The following is a 25,800-nucleotide window of genomic DNA, read 5'->3' on the forward strand; positions in this document are numbered from 1 at the left end:
TTACTACAAAAGATGTAGCAAATTGTGCCCTTAACACAACGGTCTATAACTTTTTTGCTCCCAGATGCATCAATGAGCAGAATTTTTCAAAAATGTGGAAATTAGAAGAGTGTTGAAAAAAAACGGTATCCGGATCACAATACAGAAAAACTTTTACTACAAAAGTTGTAGCAAATTGTACCCTTAACACAACGGTCTCTAACTTTTTTGCTCCCAGATGCATCAATGAGCAGAAGTTTTCAAAAATGTCAAAATTAGAAGACTGTTGAAAAAAAACGGTATCCGGAGCACAATACCGAAAAACATTTACTACAAAAGTTGTAGCAAATTGTGCCCTTAACACAACGGTCTATAACTTTTTTGCTCCCAGGTGCATCAATGTGGAGAATTTTTCAAAAATGTGGAAATTACAAGAGTGTTGAAAAAAAACGGTATCCGGATCACAATACAGAAAAACTTTTACTACAAAAGTTGTAGCAAATTGTGCCCTTAACACAACGGTCTGTAACTTTTTTGCTCCCAGATGCATCAATGAGCAGAATTTTTCAAAAATGTGGAAATTAGAAGAGTGTTGAAAAAAAAACGGTATCCGGAGCACAATACAGAAAAACTTTTACTACAAAAGTTGTAGGAAATTGTGCCCTCAACACAATTGTCTGTATCTTTTTTGCTCCCAGATGCATCAATGTGGAGAATTATTCAAAAATGTGGAAATTACAAGAGTGTTGAAAAAAAACGGTATCCGGATCACAATACAGAAAAACTTTTACTACAAAAGTTGTAGCAAATTGTGCCCTTAACACAACGGTCTGTAACTTTTTTGCTCCCAGATGCATCAATGAGCAGAATTTTTCAAAAATGTGGAAATTACAAGAGTGTTGAAAAAAAAACGGTATCCGGAGCACAATACAGAAAAACTTTTACTACAAAAGTTGTAGGAAATTGTGCCCTCAACACAATTGTCTGTATCTTTTTTGCTCCCAGATGCATCAATGTGGAGAATTTTTCAAAAATGTGGAAATTACAAGAGTGTTGAAAAAAAACGGTATCCGGATCACAATACAGAAAAACTTTTACTACAAAAGTTGTAGCAAATTGTGCCCTTAACACAACGGTCTGTAACTTTTTTGCTCCCAGATGCATCAATGAGCAGAATTTTTCAAAAATGTGGAAATTAGAAGAGTGTTGAAAAAAAAACGGTATCCGGAGCACAATACAGAAAAACTTTTACTACAAAAGTTGTAGGAAATTGTGCCCTCAACACAATTGTCTGTATCTTTTTTGCTCCCAGATGCATCAATGTGGAGAATTTTTCAAAAATGTGGAAATTACAAGAGTGTTGAAAAAAAACGGTATCCGGATCACAATACAGAAAAACTTTTACTACAAAAGTTGTAGCAAATTGTGCCCTTAACACAACGGTCTGTAACTTTTTTGCTCCCAGATGCATCAATGAGCAGAATTTTTCAAAAATGTGGAAATTAGAAGAGTGTTGAAAAAAAACGGTATCCGGAGCACAATACGGGAAAACTTCTACTACAAAAGTTGTAGCGAATTGTGCCCTCAACACAATTGTCTGTATCTTTTTTGCTTCCAGATGCATCAATGTGGAGAATTTTTCAAAAATGTGGAAATTACAAGAGTGTTGAAAAAAAACGGTATCCGTATCACAATACCGAAAAACTTTTACTACAAAAGTTGTAGCAAATTGTGCCCTTAACACAACGGTCTGTAACTTTTTTGCTCCCAGATGCATCAATGAGCAGAATTTTTCAAAAATGTCAAAATTAGAAGACTGTTGAAAAAAAACGGTATCCGGAGCACAATACCGAAAAATATTTACTACAAAAGTTGTAGCAAATTGTGCCCTTAACTCAACGGTCTATAACTTTTTTGCTCCCAGGTGCATCAATGTGGAGAATTTTTCAAAAATGTGGAAATTACAAGAGTGTTGAAAAAAAACGGTATCCGGATCACAATACAGAAAAACTTTTACTACAAAAGTTGTAGCAAATTGTGCCCTTAACACAACGGTCTATAACTTTTTTGCTCCCAGATGCATCAATGAGCAGAATTTTTCAAAAATGTGGAAATTAGAAGAGTGTTGAAAAAAAACGGTATCCGGATCACAATACAGAAAAACTTTTACTACAAAAGTTGTAGCAAATTGTACCCTTAACACAACGGTCTATAACTTTTTTGCTCCCAGGTGCATCAATGTGGAGAATTTTTCAAAAATGTGGAAATTACAAGAGTGTTGAAAAAAAAACGGTATCCGGAGCACAATACAGAAAAACTTTTACTACAAAAGTTGTAGGAAATTGTGCCCTCAACACAATTGTCTGTATCTTTTTTGCTCCCAGATGCATCAATGTGGAGAATTTTTCAAAAATGTGGAAATTACAAGAGTGTTGAAAAAAAACGGTATCCGGATCACAATACAGAAAAACTTTTACTACAAAAGTTGTAGCAAATTGTGCCCTTAACACAACGGTCTTTTTGGTCAACTTTTTTGCTCCCAGATGCATCAATGAGCAGAATTTTAATAATTAAAGATATTAATAAAATTATAGATGCAAGAGTTTGTGTAATAAAATATTTTATTGCTGCTTCAGAAGCTATAGAATTTTTAGTATTTCTTATTAAAGGAATAATAGCTAAAAGATTGATTTCTAATCCTAATCATATTCTTATTCAAGAGTAAGATGAAATAGAGATAATAGTTCCAAATATTAAAGTAAATATAAAAATAATTTTATTTAGGGAGATTAAAAAGAAAAGGATTAGAACCTTTATGATTGGGGTATGAACCCAGTAGTTTAATTAGCTTATCTTTTTATAATTTAGTATAAGATGTACATAAATTTTTGATATTTAAAGAAATAGTTTAATTCTATTAATTATAATATTTTTAATGAAGGTAAATTTAATTTACATTTTTTATTCTATCAAAATAATTCTTTTATCAGACACTTCATTTTTATTTTATTACTATAATTATTTAACTTTCTTAATAAAATAATGAAATTAAATTTTAATTTAGTTTCTTTATATTAAATTAATGCTAGAATAATTTATATTATTATTTATATTGGGAGTTTTCAGTTAGATAATAAAATCTAATTTTAATTTAACTGAAAAATATAAATAAAAATTAAATTAGAATAATTTATATTGGTTAAATTAAGTTAATGGGGGGTTTAACTTGATTTTATCAATTTAAATCATTCTAATTTAGTTTCTTTATATTAAATCAATGCTAGAATAATTTATATTATTATTTATATTAGGTTTTCAGTTAGATAATAAAATCTAATTTTAATTTAATTGAAAAATATAAATAAAAATTAAATTAGAATAATTTATATTGGTTAAATTAAGTTAATGGGGGTATAACTTGATTTTATCAATTTAAATTATTCTAATTTAGTTTCTTTATATTAAATTAATGCTGGAATAATTTATATTATTACTTATATTGGGAGTTTTCAGTTAGATAATAAAATCTAATTTTAATTTAACTGAAAAATATAAATAAAAATTAAATTAGAATAATTTATATTGGTTAAATTAAGTTAATGGGGGTTTAACTTGATTTTATCAATTTAAATTATTCTAATTTAGTTTCTTTATATTAAATTAATGCTAGAATAATTTATATTATTATTTATATTGGGAGTTTTCAGTTAGATAATAAAATCTAATTTTAATTTAACTGAAAAATATAAATAAAAATTAAATTAGAATAATTTATATTGGTTAAATTAAGTTAATGGGGGTTTAACTTGATTTTATCAATTTAAATTATTCTAATTTAGTTTCTTTATATTAAATTAATGCTAGAATAATTTATATTATTATTTATATTGGGAGTTTTCAGTTAGATAATAAAATCTAATTTTAATTTAACTGAAAAATATAAATAAAAATTAAATTAGAATAATTTATATTGGTTAAATTAAGTTAATGTGGGTTTAACTTGATATTATCAATTTAAATTATTCTAATTTAGTTTCTTTATATTAAATTAATGCTAGAATAATTTATATTATTACTTATATTGGGAGTTTTCAGTTAGATAATAAAATCTAATTTTAATTTAACTGAAAAATATAAATAAAAATTAATGTTAGAATAATTTATATTGATTAAATTAAGTTAATGGGGGGTTTAACTTGATTTTATCAATTTAAATTATTCTAATTTAGTTTCTTTATATTAAATTAATGCTAGAATAATTTATATTATTACTTATATTAGGAGTTTTCAGTTAGATAATAAAATTTAATTTTAATTTAACTGAAAAATATAAATAAAAATTAAATTAGAATAATTTATATTGGTTAAATTAAGTTAATGGGGGTTTAACTTGATTTTATCAATTTAAATTATTCTAATTTAGTTTCTTTATATTAAATTAATGCTAGAATAATTTATATTATTACTTATATTGGGAGTTTTCAGTTAGATAATAAAATCTAATTTTAATTTAACTGAAAAATATAAATAAAAATTAAATTAGAATAATTTATATTGGTTAAATTAAGTTAATGTGGGTTTAACTTGATTTTATCAATTTAAATTATTCTAATTTAGTTTCTTTATATTAAATTAATGCTAGAATAATTTATATTATTACTTATATTGGGAGTTTTCAGTTAGATAATAAAATCTAATTTTAATTTAACTGAAAAATATAAATAAAAATTAAATTATAATAATTTATATTGGTTAAATTAAGTTAATGGGGGTTTAACTTGATTTTATCAATTTAGATTAAATTTTAATATAAATATTTAAATATATACTAAAAATTAAAATTTTATTTATAAAAATTGAATATAAATTATTTTAATTTAATTTTTATTTATATTTTTCAGTTAAATTAAAAATAAAAGAAAATGAAAAATTTAAGAATTTTGATTTTTGGCATTATGGTAAAATGTGTATTAGCAAAAATTGAAAAAATTTTTTTTCGGTTTTTTTTTTTTTTGATTTTTGGTATTATGGTAAAATGTGTAGAAATGAAAAAAAAAATTTTTTTTTTTTCAATAAATATTTAATGAATATATATAAGGAGAATTTATTAATTAATAAATATTATTAATTAATAATATTAACCTAATATATGAGGATTAATAATTAAAATTTTTATATATAAAGAAATAAATGGATACTAGAAAAAGAAAAAGAAACATTATATGATCTATATATATATAATAAATTTCTTATATTTATATATAATAAATTTATTATAATAGCTATATTTATTTTATATATATATAATAAATTTAATATATATATATATATTTATTATATTTATTTATATATATATAATAAATTTATTATATTTAAATATATATATATATAATAAATTTATTATATATATATATATATATATATATATATATATATATATATATATATCGATTATGTCCAACATCAACATTTTTCACAATTATTTACTACAATTAACGAGAATAAGATCCCTGATAAATCATTTAGAAAGTTAGCACCTTTTCTTGATAGAGATGGTTTGATTAGGGTGGGTGGTCGTATAAAATTTGCTATGATCCCCTTCGATCACAAACATCCGTTACTTCTACCTAAAAATAGTCGTGTTAGTGAATTAATTGTGGAACATATAAATGAAAAATACCTTCATCCGGGACAACGGTCGCTACAAGCTCTGGTAATGCGTCAATATTGGATCATCGCTTCTCGAAGTGTCATTCATCGGGTCGTATCACGATGTATCCGTTGTTTTCGATGCAAGTCCCGATCATATGCTCCGAGGATGGCGGATTTGCCTCAATTTAGAGTAACCGAGGTGAAAGCGTTCTCCAGAGTCGCTGTCGATTTCGCTGGACCGATTTATACCACCATTAGTCGCACCAGAGGAGCGCGGTTTGTCAAATCCTATATTTGTGTCTTTGTATGTACGTCTACCAAAGCGATACATTTAGAACTAGTTTCAGATCTATCTACTGAAGCATTTATAGCGGCTCTACGACGATTTACCTCCAGAAGAGGTCGATGTACGTTAATCTTATCAGATCAGGAAACTAATTTTGTGGGCGCCTACAACAAATTACGAGAGATGGCTGAGGTTTCCGGTCAAAAATTGGAACTCACATGGCAATTTCATCCTCCAGGGGCTCCCCATTTTAATGGGTTGGCTGAGGCTGGAGTAAGATCTGTTAAATCCCATTTGATTAAAGTCATTGGAGATCAAAAACTAACGTTTGAGGAAGTGTATACCATCCTGACGCAAATCGAAGCCGTATTGAACTCGAGGCCGCTTTCCGTAATGACTGAAGATCCCAATGATCTTCAACCACTAACTCCAGCACATTTCTTGTGTTTGGAACCCCTTAATGCTTCTGTTGTAGATCCTGACGTCACTCAAGTACCGATCAACCGTTTGGATCGCTGGAAACTGATACAGAAGATGGTACAAGATTTTTGGAAAAAATTTTTGAATATTTGTACTCACTTCAACAAAGAGGAAAATGGAACGCTTCGTCTCCAACACCGTCTATTGGTGATCTGGTACTCATTCGAAATGAACAGCGACCCCCACTTCAATGGGAAACAGGGAGAATTGAAGAGGTTCATCCCGGAATTGATGGTGTTATCCGAGTCATCACCATTAAAACCAAAAATGGGAGGTTAACTCGTCCAACCACGAAGATTTGTACATTACCGATTTAAGACAAAACCGAATCTAGTCACGTTTTTTTTTTTGTTTACTTGTCAAACTAATTAATTATTTTCGTCTACTTACCGTATGTTATGCTTATTCACTCAAACTTTAACTGTCACACCGTCAAATAACTATTCGTATTTCATAAATATTATTGTAAAAAAGGGTTATTTCACCTTTTGTTGGTGGGTGGAATGTTCGCGCCGCGTCACCCTCAGAATTATTTACACGCATGTGCGTGCGCTTAGCTGGGCTGTGTTATCTTAACAAGAGAGCATGCGCTCACACTCTCTTTTTAACGCGACTACAGTATTGTGCGCATCGATAAAGTCGTTTAAAATCAGTACTTTAGTGCAGTGAAAATTAAACGTAAGAATAATCACCTTTAATCCCCTTCTTTTATTTATTCTACTTTTTTCCACATTCTTTTTTACGCTTTAATTTCATTGTTTATATCTCTGAACCAGCACCGTTTTATTAAAACCCAGTTCTTTTCTTATACTGCGCGTTCACATGAAAAGAAATGATTTTGTAACGTGGACTTACAGTTAGTGGAGTTAGTGAGTTTTGACTTACCATCAAAATTTACTTTTGCAAAAAAAGGCAGTGATGACATAAAAATTGTAACTACTGGACATGAAAAATCTAATTTCACAGTTGTTTTAAGTGTTCTTGCTAGTGGCAAGAAACTGCCACCATATGTAATATTTAAAAGAAAGACACGCCCAAAAGGAAATTTTCCAAAAAGTGTTATAATTTCGGCTAATGAAAAGGGATGGATGTCTTCGAATGAAATGGAGCTATGGCTAAATGAAATTTGGAATAAACGGCCTGGATCATTTTTTAAAAGGGATAATGGCCTATTAATATTGGACTCCGCACCTGGACATCGCACCGATGCTGTAAAAAATAAATTAAAAAAAAATCAAACAATACTTGCAGTTATACCTGGAGGATTAACGAAACTGTTACAGCCGTTGGATATTTCAGTTAATAAATCTTTTAAAGCAAAACTAAGAGAATTGTGGGAGAAATTTATGATCAATTCTTATAATGCTTATAAAGAAACAGGAAAACCGATAAAGCGAGTGTCTTATGAAGAAATCGTTAATTGGATTGACACAGCATGGCAAAATATTTCTGAGAACGTCATTAAAAACGGATTTAGAAAGACTAAAATAAAATTCTACAATGAAGAAATAATTCCAAATGAGCAACAGGAAGAAAGCAACGAAAATAATCACGAGGACGATCATTTACTGTATGACTACCTTTTGTCAGGCTTCGATTCGGATGGACCAGGTCATGAAGAAGATATGGATTTTATGATCTCATAGAATACTTATCTACCTACACATAGTAGTAGGTACATAATTCATTAAAATATATTTGGTTTTTTTTAATTACCTAGATATCTACGTAAGTAAACTTTTATTAAAAACAAAAAAGTACTATTTTTGAAATGTTTTGCAAAATTTTATTAATTTTAAAAATGTATTATTAATATTATTTGCTATATTTTGGTATTTAAATTCTAGCCGTCAAAGAAAACCGATCAGAAAAACATTTTTAAAATGAATAAAATTTTAAATGGATAAATATAATGTAAATATAATTCTAATAAATACTTAGGTACATTTTGTACATATCTACAAGCCGCAACCTTTTATAAGCCGCATTTCTTTATAAGCCGCACTTTGAAACCACTTTTTCTTCATACGAAACCGCGGCTTCTAACGGAAAAACAGGGTAGATATAACCCAAAATACGGGGAGATTGTAACAGAGGGGTTATCGAAGTACATGATGGCGGATGGGGCTGAGGAGGGGGCCAGATTTAGGTGTGGTAACGAAGAGAGGGCCAATAGATATCGGATGGAGGGTGAGAAGGGGTGTAGACTGTGTGGGGAGAGCTGGAAGTCTTTACACCATCTGCTAGTAGAGTGTGATGAGTTGAGAGAGGAAGTGATGGACTGGTGGCTGGTGCTGGGGAGAAGGCAGAGGGGACAAGATGGATGGGGAAGTTGGTGGCAGCGAGGCACGGGGATGCTGGGGAAAGAAATTGGATTTATAGACAATACCTGAGTTATTTTTTTTTTTTTTTTTTTTTTTTATAGGCCCATCGACATCTAAGGTCATTAAGGCCATCGTAGTGACTAGACGTGGATCACACTTGTAAGATCATTCTTAAATGTAACTGTGTACATGAACAAATAAAGTGTAAAAGGACGGACAAACAGGTGAGTAAAAATAAAAACTATAATAAATTAGCAACAAGTGTAAAAGGACGGACAAACAGGTAAGTAAAATAAAACTATAATAAATAAGCAACAAGTGTAAATGGACGGACAAAAACAGGTAGGTAAAATAAAACTCTATAATAAATAAATAAGCAACAAGTGTAAATGGACGGACAAACAGGTAAGTAAATAAACAAACTCTATGATAAATAAATAAATAGTTAAAAATGTAAGTGGACGGACAAACACGAAGGTAAATAAAAAACTCTATAGTAAATAATTTAAAGGACACAACTAGACATATAGTTAATTAATTAATTAAATTTTACTGCGCAGTCCTGCCTCTTTTATAAATGACAACACCTTTTTTATGTTTTGCGAGGATATATTGAAGGGGGCCTCGATATTTATGTTTATGCGGTTCCTCAAGTTTGTAAAACGACGGCAGTTTAAAATGATGTGTGTGACGGTCAAAAACTCGTCACAGTCGTCGCATCGAGGTTGCCCCTCTCCCTTTAGAAGGTGAGAGGAGGTCAGGGCCGTGTGTCCCAGACGGAGTCGGTGGTATATAACCTGGTCCTCCCGGGACAGAGTGATTGGAAATCTCCAGCCCTCCACCTCAGGCTTTACCGCTCGAAAACCCCGGTTGCCCGTATCGTCCCACTCCTGTTGCCACTTCCCCATTATTCGTTGCTTAATGTGGCTCAAAACAAATTTTAGATCAGGAGCGGGTTGTGTCTCGGGATCGACCGTCGGGACGTTCCCGGCGTCCTCGATCCAGGGCTCCGGGCCTCCCGCCTCTACAGAAGTTACCACGGGCAGGGTCCAATCCATCTCGCGCTGTAATTCGGCTAATCGCACGGCACACGGTCGGGTGACAGTCGGCCTGCGCTCGTACGGCAGCCTTACCTCAAAGATACACCCGTGAACCGGGTGGTGCGGCCGCGCGCTTATTTTCGAGGCATACGACAATAGCGCCTTTTCTCTCCTTTTCCACAGGGACGGCACGCCACACTCGCAGTATAAGCTGCTTGTGGGGGTTGTGGGAAAGGCCCCGATGGCATATCTCAGTCCCAGGTTGTGGATAGTGTCTAGCTTTTTAAGCAGGGACTGTCTCGCCGACGCGTACGCCACCGCCCCGTAGTCCAGGATCGGCAGCACGAGGGCATGATGCAGCCTCAGCAGGACAGACGAATCCGCACCCCACCGAGTATTGGACACCATGCGCACTGTGTTCAGTGCTTTCTTGCCGCGGGCCAAAAGGTCCTCCACGTGATGCGTCCACCGTAGTCCTCTGTCGAGGATGACGCCTAAGAACCGCATCGATGGTACGCACTCGATTCGCGAGTCGGACACTCGCAAACTAGGGTCCGTATGTTCGCGGCGTAATCTGCAGAAATGTACGGATTTGGTTTTATCTCTGGAGATTTTAAAACCTCTATAACAGGCATTTTCGTTTATTTTGTTGATCGCCGTTTGTAGCGTACGCTCCATTACCGCCATGTCACTCCCGCTGTAAAAAATGGCCAAGTCATCGACGTATAGGCACCTGCCGACGTCGGCATCCAGACCGGATGTGATGGAGTTCATGGCTACCAGGAACAACGTCACGCTCAGGGTGGAGCCTTGCGGTATACCGTTTTCTAAAGTTTTCAGTTCCGACAGACTGCTGCCTACCCGAACTCTGAAGTTTCGGTTTTCGAGGAAAGACGATACGGCCACGGGGAGTTTTCCCCGAAAACCCCAAGCGTGGAGTTGCTCGAGGATGCCGTATCGCCAGGTCATATCGTAGGCTTTTTCGATGTCGAAGAAAACGGCAACCAGATGCTCTCTCTTGAAGAAAGCGTCCTGAACGGCGCGCTCCAGGAGGACCAAGTTGTCGGTGGTAGAGCGACCCTGCCTGAAACCAAATTGATGGTCGGCGAGGAGTCGCTTACTTTCCAGCACCCACACGAATCTGGAATTCACCATTTTTTCGAACAACTTACTAAGACAACAGGTAAGACTGATCGGTCTGTAGCTGTTCACCGACGTCGGATCTTTGCCCTGTTTCAACATTGGTACGATCAACGAAGTCTTCCAGGACGGTGGAAAGGTACCGGAAGACCATACGTTATTGTATAGGTCCAGTAACAGTTCCAGCCAGTCCTCGGGAAGGTGTTTGACGAATTCGTACCGAATCCCATCTTGGCCGGCCGCAGATGGTTTTGCCGTCTTCAGAGACTCACACAGCTCTTTCATCGTGAAGGGTGAGTTATACGATATCTCACCCTCACTCCAGAAATTTAGAGGGGTTGATTCTCGAGTTCTTTTATTTCGCCGGAAATCGCCATCGTAGTTGGATGAGGAGCTCGTCCGCTCGAAATGTCGGCCCAGGGCCTCGGCGATGTCCTCTCTGTTGGTCAGAGAGTTGTCATCGTCCAGAATTTCTGATATGGGGCCGTAGTATCCGGCCCCCTTGATGGCTCCGATCTTTCTCCACACCTCGACGGGGGAGGTTTTGCCGGTCAGGGAAGAGACGAAGTTTTTCCAACTATTTCGTTTGGCCGCGAGCATAAGACGTCTCGCTTTGGCCCTCGCTTTTTTGAATTCTATCAGACGCTCAGGCGTGGATAGATTCTTAAAGCGATTGTATGCGGCTTTCTTTGCTTTAACGGCTGCTTCGATTTCGGGGTTCCACCAGGGAACGGAGCCCGTCCTCACACGTCCGCTACTGCGCGGTATCGATTCCTCTGCGGCATTTTGAATGGCACGCGTAAAAGCGGCCACGTCGTGTTCCACGTCACCGTTGAAGGTCGGTTTCCGGAGCCGGAGCGCGAATCGCGTCCAGTCCGCCTTCTCGAGAATCCACTTTCTCGGTGTTTCGTGGTTTTCGGTTTGACCAGGAATCGATACTATTATGGGAACGTGGTCGCTAAAGGATAGATGCTCCGCCGTGCTCCAGAATAATCTTGGAGCTATCGACGGAGAAGCGATGGACAAATCGACAGCCGTTAAAGCGCCCGACCTGGCAGCCAAGTGTGTGGGATTGCCGGCATTCAAGAGAACAAGTCCCTCGTCCTCCAGGAGCGTTTCGATACTGCTCCCCTGGGCGTCTCGGCGGTTGCAGCCCCACATGGGACTGTGGGCGTTGAAATCGCCCAGAAGCAGAAAGGGACGGGGAAGCTGAGCTATAAGGCTACGTAAGTCGTTTAAAGTCCATTCAGGATTTGGCAAGTAAATACAACAAACCGTGACCTGAAATGGACTCCGCAGACGGACCGCAACGACCTGTAGGTTGCTGGTGACGGCAACCGGGATCGCCACGTGCGGTCTCTTGACTAGTAGCGCCACCCCCCTTTTCGCCCGGAGGTTACGGGGGCAGTCGACGTGGAAAGTTTCGTAGCGTTTGAGATTATAGCTCTGTTCCGGTACTAAGTGGGTCTCTTGAAGACAAACACACAAAGGGTCAAACTGGTTCATTAGGGACTTTAGTTCGCAATAATGTCGAACCAATCCGTTACAGTTCCACTGAATGATGTTGGTAGTGGATTTATCGAATTTTAAAGGATTTGATTTAATTTTGAACCAGATGACTGAGACGTATAAACAAATAAATAACAAACAAGTGTAAATAAACTATAAGAATAAAAAAGTAAATAAATAAGTGTATAAATAAAGCTATACTAATAAATAGGTAATATAAAATAAAATGTAAAAAGACGGACAAACAGGAAAATAAATAAAACTCTATAGTAAATAAATAAAATAGAAATTTAAACGGACAGACAAACAGGTATGTAAATAAAAGCTCTATGAAAAATAAATAAAATAAAAGTGTAAACGGACGGACAAACATGTAGATAAATAAATGTTCTATAATAAATAAATAAAAGACAAAAACAGACATTTATGTAAATAATATCTATATTAAAACAATCAACTTTCTTTTGCAGGAGAAGCTGACGGGGGACCCCCTACGGACGATCGGCGCGACGGCGTCGGTGACGCTTTCATCGCCATAGATCCGCCTGGGGGTTGTCTAGGCGGTGGCTGTGTGCCGCCACCTGCGGTTGCGTTAGGGGGCGTCGTAACGTTACGAGGCCTTCCCTTCTGCCATCCCTTCTTCTTTTTGCGATTATTGTCGGTAGAAGTTTCCGACAACTCGTCAGTCGAAGAACTTAACGCTCCTTCACGTTTCCTCTTTTCAGACTCCGTATGGGAGAACTGACTTGAGGTTTCCACGTTGTCGGTGAGATCCACCGGCAGGGGAATTTTGAACACACCTAGATTTCCGGAAGTGCTGGTCGAGGGTTGAGCCTTTACTTCCGATTTAATTAGCGGCTTGATGGCGGCTACAATCGCGGGTATTAGGTCTTTAATCAGACTATCATACTTGGGCATAGAAGCGGTTGCAGACGAATACGACACTCCCTGAGTGGGCGTGCGTACTGTCGTTTGTTGTAGTTTTCGTTTTGCGTCAACGTACGATAATTTATCCTTCGTCCTTATTTCTTGTATCGCCGCTTCTTTTTTGAAGACGGGGCAGGATCTGGACCGAGCTGAATGCGGTCCACCGCAATTAACACAAACGAGGGGATCCTCGCAAGGTCGTCCCTCGTGGATAGCTTTCCCGCATACACAAATTTGTACGGCCTCACATCGAAGGGATGTGTGACCATATCGTTGACACTTAAAGCATCTCATTAGAGCAGGTATGTATAGCCTGACATCCAATGAGTAATAAGCGGCCTTGACTTTTTTCGGCAAAATAGGGCTATTAAACGTCAGTATATGATTGGGGGTGTCACTGAGAACACCCTCTCTCTTAGATTTGATTCTCCTCACCTCTATTACTCCTTGTGACCTCAGTTCCATCTGGATTTCTTCCACGGAGCAATTCAACAAATCAGGACAGTAAACAATTCCTTTCGAGGTATTCAAGGCTCTATGAGGGTTAACCTCCACATCAATATAAAACCTTCTCTGGTTTTCTTAATAGATTTAAAATCTCCATACAAACCGTACAATTGCTTTTGCAACACGAACGGGCTAAGTTTGTCGAACGACAAACCGTTCAAAGCCTTGACGACAAGGAACCGGGGAGTGACCTCCTTTTCCGAGTTCGTCAAGTTGCCCGTTTTTTTAGAGGCGGGCGCCTCTTGAATGGGTTTTCTCGTAGGATTTTCCATTCTATTGGGTTCACCAGCGCTTCGTGTAGAAAGAAACGGGCTGAGGATGGTTGGGAACGGGTATACCCTCGGTTAAAGAAACCTACCCCAGTTCCCCGGGGCCCGACCCTCATTTTATCGATTCCGGATAAACACGGACGAATCGACACTCGTTCGGGGCAATGCGGATTCCGACCTCCGCATCCATTCTACACTATCTGATCAGGGCCCGAAGTGGCTGGCCTCTGACACGTACCCAGTCCCCCCTCGGCAGAGCAAGCTCACATCAGCCTCCTCCACCCCCGGCCGAGACACCGGAGGCTTCGTCAGCACTCCCAGGGTTTCCAAAATACGTGCCAATCACATAAAAACGAAAAAGAAGACGAAGAACAAGAGACGTAACAAGCCGGTGCCGTGCCGGTCCTGGCAAAAAAAAACAGACTATAGAAGTCCGGCTGGTTGGTCCGCATCGGGTTAACCCGATACTCGCCGAAGCGAGCGTTCCCCTATCCGCCACCTGGGGACGCGCCCGGTGGGGGTCCAGCTCCCCCGCGGGACCTGAGTTATTATTGTTGTTATTATTATTATTATGTGAATTATGTATTGTAATCCACTGATGGCAATAAATTATTATTATTATTAATTATTATAATTGCTCAAATCGCAGCTAATAATAATAAAATTAAAATAAATTTAATTCAAGTTTTTATTTTTTAAATATGACTATAACAAAGTGTTGAAAATTCGTGATGAATTATTAAAGTAGTAATTTACAAGCCAAATCGTTTACCAAATCGCAGAAACACGTGATCAACTGCCTGTCTCTTGATTCCACGTTCTGCGTGCTTATCCCCAATGGTGTCACCTATAACGCAAAAAAAAAATTCAAAAAGAATTAAATTAACTGTGATATTATTACTCATATTGTCTTGTAATCTCAAATTGTCCATAATATAATAACAAAGTTGTTGGAGATTATTCGAAGGTTCAGATAACAAATTTGGTTCGCAGTTGATGATGGGTACTGAAACGACCGATTTCGAAAAGCAGAGTATCGTCAGGGCAAAAATAACTAAATGATTCATCCTAAAAAAATGATCCGTTTAAAATTTATTTTATAAAAATTTTTTGATCTTTACCTTATTTGAGCTTACTTGAAGAACTTGTGAACTTTGGTTGCTGGATTCTGTGTGCGTTTAGCTTGGGGGATCTTTTATAAGGACGCTTCGTTGTTTCGCGTAAATCGTTTTATCCGTTTTCTCTTCATCTTCTTCAAATAGTAAATATTAAAATATGTCGATGTAAGCGTTGATGCGTGAAATCATAAACATCAAAAGTGTCTTTTAAAAATAGGTGCTAAATATTTATGATAAATGCGTTTTTGATTTTTGTTCAAACTCCGGGCAGGCCAGATATTTGAAAGTGTTTGGGAAAAATAAACTCCGGGCAAGCCAGATATTTATTATGGAACGGATTAACTCCGGGCAGGCCAGACGTTTAATCCAGGAAGGAAATGAGCATTACGAAGATATCAATAATACTGTTTATTAATTCAAAATTTGGGGTTTATATACAAATCCTAATGCTAACTTAACAATTAATAAGCGATTAAAAAACTAATTAATTTAGGTAGCATAATTGCGCGCGGTGTGCGTTACACAATTATGCGGTTCGAGCGATGCGTTTGGTCAGCGACGTTTGGTAATTTGTCTGCTGACCTTATTAAAGAAAGTAAAAAATTAAAAGAAAAAATTGAATAAAACATTGTTTAATCGAGATTAAACATTCTGCCCGCCAAAAAAAAAGAGAAAATTTATTACTTAGTGAGGTTATTGTCTTTTGTTATGTTAATTCACTACACTACACTTCCCTACACCGTATTACTGTTCGGAGTTCATTCTTTGGTGAATTTCCGCGTAGATTGGTTGTAGTTGAATTCCTCCCACTGCAGATGATTCCGACTTGATCGGTTGCAGAGGAATCCCTTCTTCAATATTGGATGTCTCTGTTGGTTTTGGTTTTCTTTGACATTTCACCTTACACCATTGATACAATCGCCATGATATGACAACTACAATGACGATTGATAGAGTTGTAAGAGTGCTGATCAATGCTGAATGGTGTTTCACATGACGCCAATTCACGTTTCGTATCTCTTCATTTACTAATTCTTCTGTGGCCATAAGCTGAGAAACTTCATCTCCAGCTTTGATGACCTTTTCTTCAGATAGTTTTGGAATGACACATGGTTTTTTTTACGGTGATATTCCTTGGAAGTACGATGGGGTGATTGAAACTGGCTGTTATGGTAATACTGTTGTCTCTCTTGGGTGCTAATATAATTTGTTTAGTTTTTATAACGCAGTCCTGAGAAATCTGGAGTACACCCGTTGAATTTAATAGTACATCTTCTCGTGTGCCAGAACATGTTATAGCGATCTTCTCTGGTTTCGGTGTTATGAAAATCCAGGTATTCTTCATATATAATTCTTTCCAGATGATCGAATTTATTGAGACTTCCTGAATTCCGCATGGTGGCTCATCTTGACGTTTATAAATCTCATTGATGACACAACTGGGATTATTTTCGATGCTTTTTACTAATGTGGGAGCGCATAAGTATTTCGTAACTTCTACCACTATGCACTCATGAAATTCTTCGTGGCTGAGTTGAAAATATAATTGATTGTTGTAATCAATTGCGAAGATTTCGTTTGGAACTTCTAGTATCCAGTATGTTGCATTTGTAATCTTGAGCGGTATAGTATTGACTTTAATAATTTCGAAGTCAATTACTTCTGCCATGGAAAAATACGTAAATATCGTAATAAACTCTTCATTTTGTTCCATTTTTAGTTTTATGATTGGAGCTTGAAGGATTTGAATATTCGACGGAAGTTTTGAATTTGCTGAAGTAATTATTCTGTGTATGTGAGCTGGTGGCATAATGTCATACAGATCTCCTCTTCCCAGGTGTAGATGCATCACCTTGGTATAAAATTGACTTATTTCCGAAATGATGTTTATAGCTATGTGATATGAGTTCAATACATAGATGTTCAATTGATTCACATCGACTTTGGCGAACCAACGATTCATTTCGTTTAACGCAGAAAGTCCTTGGTTTAGTTTTACGCGAAACTTCTCTAGTTGGGCATAAACTCTGGCTTCGGTGGCGTTGAAAGTGGAAATTGCAGACATCATGAATTTAGTTTGATGGTTTGATGCTTTTATTAGAGTTTGTTGATTCTTCTCTAACGCCTCGATATCTTGGTATACTTCTTCGTTGACGCCGAAAACGCTCGTTAATAATCGTCCCAACAGTCCTCTCTTCTGTCTTCTTTGCATGACGTTATATAATCCATCATGAACCATCATTTTAGTTGCTTGTTTTCTTCTTCCAGATGATGTAGAAGAGTTTCACAATGAGTAGAATGCCCCATTGCAGTAATATTATCACATAAGTATTTGAAATCTCTAACCGCGCCTGCGGCTGTTTCCATATCTTCGTCTATTTTTGTTTTGTTGATCTTGGACTCGATTCTGAATTGTCCTCTTTCTATTTTCGCATGTTCCATGTGTTCGATGTACAATCCAGAATGTGGATATTTCAGATTGTATGTTGCTGTGACCGAACTGAATATGGTGGTGCATAGGATCAAGAGGGAAATTATGGTTGATATCTTCTTCTTACGACTTCCACTGTTTCCGCAGTAGTGATTGCAATTGATATTAACTGCTTGGGTCGGTTCTTCCTGTTTCTCTTTGGTCATTGGTAATGGTACTAAGCTGTGTATCGCTCTTTTCAGGATACTTCCACCAGACTTTTTTAACGTGACCACTCTAACATTGCCATCATCTGATGGATGGACGTCTGTTATTTGTGCTAATGGCCAACGATTGGGATCAACGATATTTTCTTTGATAATAACAACATCACCAGGCTTGAAATTATCTTGTGGAACTTTCCATTTGTATCTCTGCTGTAAACGACTGAGGTACTCAGTGGACCACGCTTGCCAGAAGTCTTTATTCATTTTTCGAATTAACTTCCATCTCGAAGATAAATCGTGCTCATCTTTGATATAAGGATGATTGTAGGATAACAATGGTCTACCGATAAGAAAATGGCCAGGAGTCAAAACTGTGGTGTCATTCATGTGGTTACTTAAAGGTGTTAATGGACGGGAATTTAAGGATGCTTCTATTTGATAAAGAAGCGTGGAAAGTTCTTCAAATGTTAATGTTGTCTCCCCAATGACTCGTCTCAAGTGATGTTTGACAGATTTCACTCCGGCTTCCCAAATTCCTCCGAAGTGAGGAGCTGCGGGCGGATTAAAGTGCCATTGCGTCCCTTGAGTTGCAAGGCTGTCTTGAAATGACCGATCCTGGATGACTGTTGCAATGTCTGGTTGTAATAGCTTACTGGCTCCAACAAAATTTGTTCCATTATCACTGTACATGTGCTTACAGTGACCACGTCGAGCGGTAAATCTTTTTAGTGCAGCCAGAAACGTTTCTGTGGTCATGTCACTGACTGCTTTCAAATGAATTGCTTTCGTTGTCAGGCATACAAAGACGGCGATGTACCCTTTATATGATTTGTGGCCTCTTCCTTTCGTGGTACGAATTTGAATCGGGCCAGCATAATCTACACCAGTATGAGTGAATAGGGGAGCTGGGCAGACTCTTGGTGCAGGAAGTTCTCCCATCATTTGTTCTGCTGTCTGCGCCTTGTATCTAATGCATTTTACGCATTTTTGGAGGATGTTTCGTACGTCACGTTTTCCATTTATGATCCAATATTTTCTTCTAATATAAGCTAACGTTACTTGATTTCCTCCATGTAGAGTTGAAGCATGTGCATTTTGGATCAGCATTTGAGAAAATTGCGAATGGTAAGGAATAATTATTGGGTGTATTTCATCGTAGGCTAGTGGTGATTTTTGTAATCTTCCGCCAACACGAAGTAAACCTTCTTTATCTATGAATGGATTAAGTGTCGAAAGCTTGCTTTTCTTGTCCACTTGGTTATTTTTTCGCAGACTTTTGATTTCCATTTCGAACGTTCTGTTCTGGATTTCGATGATGATTGCGTTTAGAGTCTTATTCATCTCGTGAACGGTAAGCGGTCCATGTTCTTTAGCTTTGTTCGAACAATTTGTTATGAATCGACGATAATAAGAAAGTACTCGAATCATTTTTGTCAATGACGAGAATCGTTCGTACTCTTTCGGTATTTCGATTGCTTTCACGCAGGCAATAATTCTTGGGATCTTCATCTCCTCATTGGTGTTCTCTATCTCTTCTTGTTGTGGCCAGCATCTTTCTTTTAATAGCCATGATGGACCATTCCACCAAACTTGATGCTGAACTAATTTTTCAGGATGAATACCTCTTGATATGATGTCGGCTGGATTTTCTTCGCCGCTCACGTGACGCCAGTGTTCTTTCGAAATCGTATTGTTTATTTCAACGACTCGATTGGTAACAAACGTCTTCCACTTCGCTGGATCTCCTTTTATCCAAGCTAATGTGATTGTAGAATCTGACCATGCGAAGAGTGGAGTTTCTTGATCTAATTTTAGTGTTCTGGTGGTTCTTTTAAATAATCTTGCAAGTAATACTGCTGCGCAAAGTTCTAATCTTGGTAATGTGGATTTTGTTCTTGCAGGTGCTACTTTTGATTTAGCTATTACTAGGGTCGACGTAATTTTTCCGTTTTCGTTCGGACATCTTGCATAAATTACTGCCCCATATGCTTTTTCTGAAGCGTCGCAAAACCCGTGGAGTTCAACTTTGGACCCTTTTCTGGTTTTGATCCACCGTGGCAGGTTGATTTCTTCTAACGCTTTTAACTCTTCTTGAAATTGTAACCATGGATGCTTGACCTGGTCTGGTACCGATTGATCCCACTCTAATTCTTGGAGCCATAACTCTTGAATGAGAATTTTTGCTTTTATGACGACAGGTGCTAGCCAACCGAGAGGGTCAAATAATTTGGCTACTTCTGACAGAATGTGACGCTTTGTAGGGTTTTCATTGATGATCACATTCACTTGAAATCGAAAAGTGTCTGTCAAAGGTGCCCAATATACGCCCAGGGATTTGGTTAGCCAATCTTCAGCTATTTCTCTGTCAGCTTGTGCTCTGAGTGAGATTGGTATTGATTGAAGCAATTCTGGTTTGTTGCAGGTCCATTTTCGCAATAAAAATCCGCCGATTTTTAACATCTCGTTGAGTTGTTTTCGAACGATTTGTGCTTCTGTTATGGAATCTGCACCAGATAACACGTCATCAACGTAAAAATCTTCTAAGACAACTTTAGACGCCTCTGGGAAATTGCTTCTTTCGTCTTGAGCCAGTTGTTGTAACGTTTTAACGGCTAAGTATGGCGCGGCTGTGGTTCCGTAAGTAACCGTCATCAGTTTATATTCCTGTATAGGCTCCGATGTATTGAATCTCCATAATATTCTTTGAAAGGGTTCATCTTCTTTCGAAATTCTTATTTGCCTATACATTTTCTCTATATCAGCTGAGAAGGCAATGCGGTGTTTTCTCCATCTTAATAAGATGTCTGACAGTTCTTACTGTAGCCTAGGGCCTGTGTGCATGACGCTGTTTAAACTTATTCCGTTGGAGGTTTTACTTGATGCATCAAACACTACTCTGAGTTTTGTTGTAGTGCTTGATGGACGAATAACTGCTTGATGAGGAATGTAGTACTTCGCAGGTTGATCTTCGGGTTGTATTTTTGCCATATGACCAAGTTTTAAGTACTCTTCCATGAATTCGTGGTATTGGAGTTTCAATTGTTCATTTTTTGCCAACCGTCTTTCCATTTGTGTTAGTCTTGCTACTGCTCGACGTTTGGATTCACCAAATTCTGGTTCAGTTTTAAAAGGGATTGTGACAGTGTATGTACCGTCATCATTTCTCTTTGTGTTGTTTTGCTAATGATCTTTACAATCGGCATCTTCTTTCGTTTGAATTCTTGGAACTAAAACTTCTTCAATTTCCCAGAACTTCTTTAATTGAGCGTCTTCTTCGACTCGATTTATCATGCTTATAATTGTGGTAGCTGGTTTCTCTTTCATTGTTCCTGATAAAATCCATCCAAACTCCGTCTTCTGTCCCAATAATCCATGTTCAGCTTTATGAATCCCGTCTTGAATGATTTTTCCATATTCTTCTGCTCCGATGATAGCATCTATGGGACCAGGAATATTATAGGTGGGATCAGCTAGTATTTTGTTGGTCCAGTGTTCGTCTGAGGAAATTGGTAGATTCTTATTTGGTAATGATTGCGTTAGCTTAGATAGAATAAGGAAAGTGGTATTGAGGGTAAAGTTACTCGGAAAATGAGGTTGAACGTTTAGGTCCACTTTCCATTTTGATATCTTTGGTGAGCCGTCTTCCAGCCCAGATATTTTGGCATGTATTTTTTGCCTTGGATGAGCGAGTAAGTTCGCTGCTTCTTCCGTGATGAAGGAAGCTTGGGATCCTGGGTCGATAAGTATTCGGAGTTTTTCGGAACTTCCGGAAACTGTCTTAACTTTCACCAGGGCTGTTGCTAGAAGGACTTCACTTTCTAGTCCGCTTGACGCAGTCCTGTTTTTTGTTTCTTTTTTGGTAGAAACTAGGATTACATTTTTTGTAGATTTTGTGCTTTGGTTAATCTGCTTGTTCTCATCTCTATGAAGCAACGTATGATGTGGTTTTTGGCAGATGTGACATCTTGACGTTGAGTTGCACATGTTGGTTTTGTCGTGAGATAAACAATTTCTGCACAATTTTTGAGCTTTGATGTACTCTGTCCTTTCTGGAACTGTAAGTTTTTTGAATTTCATGCAGAAGTGTATTATGTGGTTTTCATTACAATATCTGCATTTATTCTTATTGTAAGCTTCTTTTGCTTGCATTGGATTGTTTCGCTTTTTTGGTTCAGCGATTGCTTCTAGTGTTTGGAAGCGAGTTCTGAGAAAACTTAATAAATCTTGGAAGTCTTGTATTTTATGTGGTTCTTTCAACGACAGTTCGTATTGCTTGTTCGTCTCATAGTCCCATTTTCTGACAAGTATTCTTCCTATGATAGGACCCCAAGATTCCGTTGGAATTCCCAGGTTCGATATGGCTTGGAGACACTCGACTGTTGTGTCGTGTAATTCCTTTATCCTTTCCCCGTTTTCAGTCGTAGTTGCTGGCAGATCCAAAATCTTGTCCAGTAGTTTTGATAGAATTAATCGGTTGTTTTGGTAACGTTTTTGTAGAAGTGTCCACGCTGCATCATAATTACTATCGGATATTTGCAGGTGTTGGATTATTCGACTAGCTTCTCCTTTCAAGTACGTCTTCAAATATTGCATTTTTTCGACTTTTGTTAGGGATATACTAGCATGGATTATTTTTTGGAAAAGGTCATAGAAGGTGATCCATTGGTCATAGGATCCATCGAATACGGGAAGTTTTATTTGTGGAAGAGGTATAGCAGTGTTGTTCTGAGGGATATGTCGTGTTTCAGAGGAGGTGGGTTAGAAATGATGTCTTCTAGTTCTTCCATTACGGCAAAAAATTCCGTCTGAAGGTTGGAATATACATCTTCTTCGAAGTATCGGGCTTGAAATCTTGTTTCTTCTACCTGGATATCTTCTTCCAATCTTGAGATGCTGTCCATTTGTTGTTGAAGTTGACGTCGAAGATATTCATAAGTGCTATTTTGTTTAGATTGCACCATTTCCAGTTTTACTTTGTCGATTAGTTTACCCATTTCTTTGATTCTTATTTCCTGCCTTTTTATTCTTCGGATCTGTTCTGGATCTTCAGTTGCTTCTTGTACTCTGGTTTCGGGATGTTGTGCTTTTTGACACTCTTTTATGTAGTTTAGAGCATCGTTGTATACTTGCTGTAATTGCAGGTAATAATTTGAGGTGTAATACGAATGATTGGGTATTTTTATTTCTTCCATTTTGTCATCATTTTCTTCGATCTTCTTCCAAAGCGATTCGAGGGTGTGTAGACGCTTTTGTATATACTCTGGCGTCTTCCGGGACTGTGAATCTTTTGTCATATTATTGGTGTGTAACTTCTTGATGTTTTGACCGATTTCTTCTTGATTTTGGGCATATTGGTTTAACGCCTCCATGATTAAGGAAAAGTGTAAGGTTTTGTTTATTTATTTTTATTTATTATATGTTTGAAAAGATAGCTTTGTTACTGAGAGCGGCCTCACTCTCTAATTTGGCCTGGTCCGTAACAAAGTGGATAATTCGCTACTGAGAGCAGCCTCACTCTCTGTTTTATGGCTTGGTCAGTAGCGAGGAATGGAGAACTATAAGTTGTATAGTCAAGGATAAGAATCACTTCTGAGAGCAGCCTCACTCCCAATTTTAGGCTTTGTCCAAAGTGATAGGTAAAGAAAATTAAAGTATGACTTTAATTTTGGTTGATAGTTTGTACGTGTCGTAGGACCTTTGTTCTGATCCGTAGCGACTGAAGAAATTAAAGTAAGACTTTAATTTGTTGTTGCTGGTTTCTTAAATTGCTCGAAGGACCATGTTCAAACTCCGGGCAGGCCAGATATTTGAAAGTGTTTGGGAAAAATAAACTCCGGGCAAGCCAGATATTTATTATGGAACGGATTAACTCCGGGCAGGCCAGACGTTTAATCCAGGAAGGAAATGAGCATTACGAAGATATCAATAATACCGTTTATTAATTCAAAATTTGGGGTTTATATACAAATCCTAATGCTAACTTAACAATTAATAAGCGATTAAAAAACTAATTAATTTAGGTCGCATAATTGCGCGCGGTGTGCGTTACACAATTATGCGGTGCGAGCGATGCGTTTGGTCAGCGACGTTTGGTAATTTGTCTGCTGACCTTATTAAAGAAAGTAAAAAATTAAAAGAAAAAATTGAATAAAACATTGTTTAATCGAGATTAAACAATTTTTAATAAATAAATCCAATTATAGAAAATGTAAACTTTCTTGTATTCCTTGAACAATATTTTTTATTGTATTATTTTAAAATTAGCCTATGTTGATTAATTAGAGTAAATTTTAAAAAAAGAATGAAATTATTCATACCGCTGTGGTAAATTTCTGCAAAGTGTGAGGTGCAAATTTTCCTATTAGTAATAGTAATCACATCGTTAGCACAAAAATATGCTAAAATAAATTTAAATCTTACCAAAAGTAAGACAAAATGAAATACAAAATTTTATGAGTACAAGAAAGCTGCCGAGCAAACCGTTAAGGAACTGAAAAATACTAAAATATTTTATTTAATAAAAATAATTAAAAAACACAGAAAATTTTCAAAACTAGGTTAGCAGTTGAATTTGTTATATTTAGAAGGAGATATTTGTTTATCCCGTTAGCGACACGTAAAAGTTGTTGTTCCAGGATACGATAATGGATTAAAAAACGACAATCCATTAATCATTCCAATATTTGGATTCTATATTGAATCTTCTTCAGGGAGTGAACTCACTACAAAATATCAAGTCAAAACTTTCAAATTACATAAAAGTACAAAAGTAACTCACGATTGTAAAGAAACCGGGCAAAAGTTAAATACAAAAGTATTACGTCTTAATTGTTCTTCATATAAAAAACAAAACCACGCCGTTACAACCATAACGTGTTAACCCAACCAAACGTATGAGCGTAATGAAACAAAAAGTAAACCGGCAACCATTCGTGAAGCGAAAAGTGCGCGAAAGTTATAAACAAAGGTTGTGCAAACAACATCCCAACTACGCAACCAACGATACATCAGAATTTTTAAATTTATTTTTACAAAAGTCGAAAATCAAAGCATAAATGTTACTCAAAGAATCTATATCAGTTCTATAGTTCACAGTATCATTGGTAATTGCTATGTGGAACATCTCCAAAAAAACGCTGTTGTGATAATTATTACTCACATCTAAAACTTTAGTATTATCAAAATCGAAGATATGACCATTATCTAAACTATGTTGTGCAAGAGCACAAGATCTCTTATTACAACGTATGTCACTTCTATATTTGCTAATTCTCTTTTTCAACCATTGAGAAGTTTGTCCCACATAGCAACCACCGCAACCACCACATGAAACACTGTAAACAATCCCAGATTTGTAAGGCAAGGGTGTTGGATCTTTAAGGTTAGTAAAAATAGATTGAGCTTTACGTGGGTAATGTTCCACTATTTTAATATTTTCAAGATTGCAATGATTTTTGAACATTTTTACCAGCTTTTCAGTTAAACCCGGAATTTGTTATATACATGATATTCTGCAATGCTGGACGAAAATTGTAGAATCTAAGAATTAAAATACTAAGATACCTGCATTGAGTGGGAACGGTACTAATTTGGAAACATGAAAATATTTCGGTTCTAAAGTTTTTAGTTGTAACGAAGTTACCTTATTTTTATTTTTTGTAACGGTCTGATTTTTTGGTAGGTCTTTAATGTATTGTATTGGTGTAAATTTGTTTTGTGTTGTCAAAGAAGGAAGATTTTGGGTTGCATAATACGCGTAACGTAATATGCTTATTTATTTTTATTGTTTATTAATACATTTGTTTGTATTTTTTTAGTAGCGTACTTCTAGAACTTCCTAAATTTTCCATTTTTATATTCCTCTTATTTCTAATTTCAATTCTGTTTCCTATTTTCTTTTTATTTCTCTTATTCAAATTTTGTTTATGCACA

General features: G+C 36.5%; 3 protein-coding genes and 1 long non-coding RNA gene across 5 annotated transcripts; all 4 read right to left on the reverse strand.

Moving 5' to 3' along the window:
- Positions 1-5,429: 5,429 nt before the first annotated feature.
- Positions 5,430-6,802, reverse strand: LOC139429097 (uncharacterized). Of its 2 annotated transcripts, XR_011639801.1 has the most exons (7): positions 6,788-6,802; positions 6,497-6,727; positions 6,262-6,439; positions 6,136-6,197; positions 5,660-6,081; positions 5,517-5,606; positions 5,430-5,465 (listed from the first exon to the last, which is right to left on the reverse strand). It is a non-coding gene; the product is annotated as an uncharacterized lncRNA (long non-coding RNA). The 2 variants fall into 2 exon arrangements; XR_011639800.1 differs by having other exon boundaries at positions 5,660-6,197.
- A 10,667-nt stretch (positions 6,803-17,469) lies between these two features.
- LOC139432689 (uncharacterized) lies at positions 17,470-18,975 on the reverse strand. Its single transcript, XM_071201452.1, has one exon. It carries the CDS (start codon positions 18,973-18,975, stop codon positions 17,470-17,472), a length of 1,506 nt encoding a protein of 501 aa, XP_071057553.1.
- A 53-nt stretch (positions 18,976-19,028) lies between these two features.
- LOC139432690 (uncharacterized) lies at positions 19,029-20,616 on the reverse strand. Its single transcript, XM_071201453.1, has 2 exons — positions 19,123-20,616; positions 19,029-19,079 (listed from the first exon to the last, which is right to left on the reverse strand). The coding sequence occupies exons 1-2, from the start codon at positions 20,614-20,616 to the stop codon at positions 19,029-19,031; spliced, it is 1,545 nt and encodes a 514-aa protein (XP_071057554.1).
- A 432-nt stretch (positions 20,617-21,048) lies between these two features.
- On the reverse strand, positions 21,049-23,237 carry LOC139432691 (uncharacterized). The gene is made up of 2 exons (XM_071201454.1): positions 22,692-23,237; positions 21,049-22,593 (listed from the first exon to the last, which is right to left on the reverse strand). Exons 1-2 carry the CDS (start codon positions 23,235-23,237, stop codon positions 21,049-21,051), a joined length of 2,091 nt encoding a protein of 696 aa, XP_071057555.1.
- Between the last annotated feature and the right edge of the window lie 2,563 nt (positions 23,238-25,800).

Source organism: Onthophagus taurus, chromosome 2, assembly GCF_036711975.1.
Source record: "Onthophagus taurus isolate NC chromosome 2, IU_Otau_3.0, whole genome shotgun sequence".
Taxonomy (NCBI): domain Eukaryota; kingdom Metazoa; phylum Arthropoda; class Insecta; order Coleoptera; family Scarabaeidae; genus Onthophagus; species Onthophagus taurus.

Excerpts from the sequence above, each read along its gene's own strand:
- LOC139432689 (XM_071201452.1), bottom strand. The coding sequence starts at position 18,975 with ATGCTGATCCAAAATGCACATGCTTCAACTCTACATGGAGGAAATCAA.
- LOC139432690 (XM_071201453.1), bottom strand. The coding sequence starts at position 20,616 with ATGTATAGGCAAATAAGAATTTCGAAAGAAGATGAACCCTTTCAAAGA. Across the intron at positions 19,080-19,122 it reads GTCTGCGAAAAAATAACCAA|ATAAAGAAGGTTTACTTCGT; the intron begins GTGGACAAGAAA and ends ATCCATTCATAG.
- LOC139432691 (XM_071201454.1), bottom strand. The coding sequence starts at position 23,237 with ATGGAGGCGTTAAACCAATATGCCCAAAATCAAGAAGAAATCGGTCAA. Across the intron at positions 22,594-22,691 it reads CCCGATACTTCGAAGAAGAT|AACAACACTGCTATACCTCT; the intron begins GTATATTCCAAC and ends CATATCCCTCAG.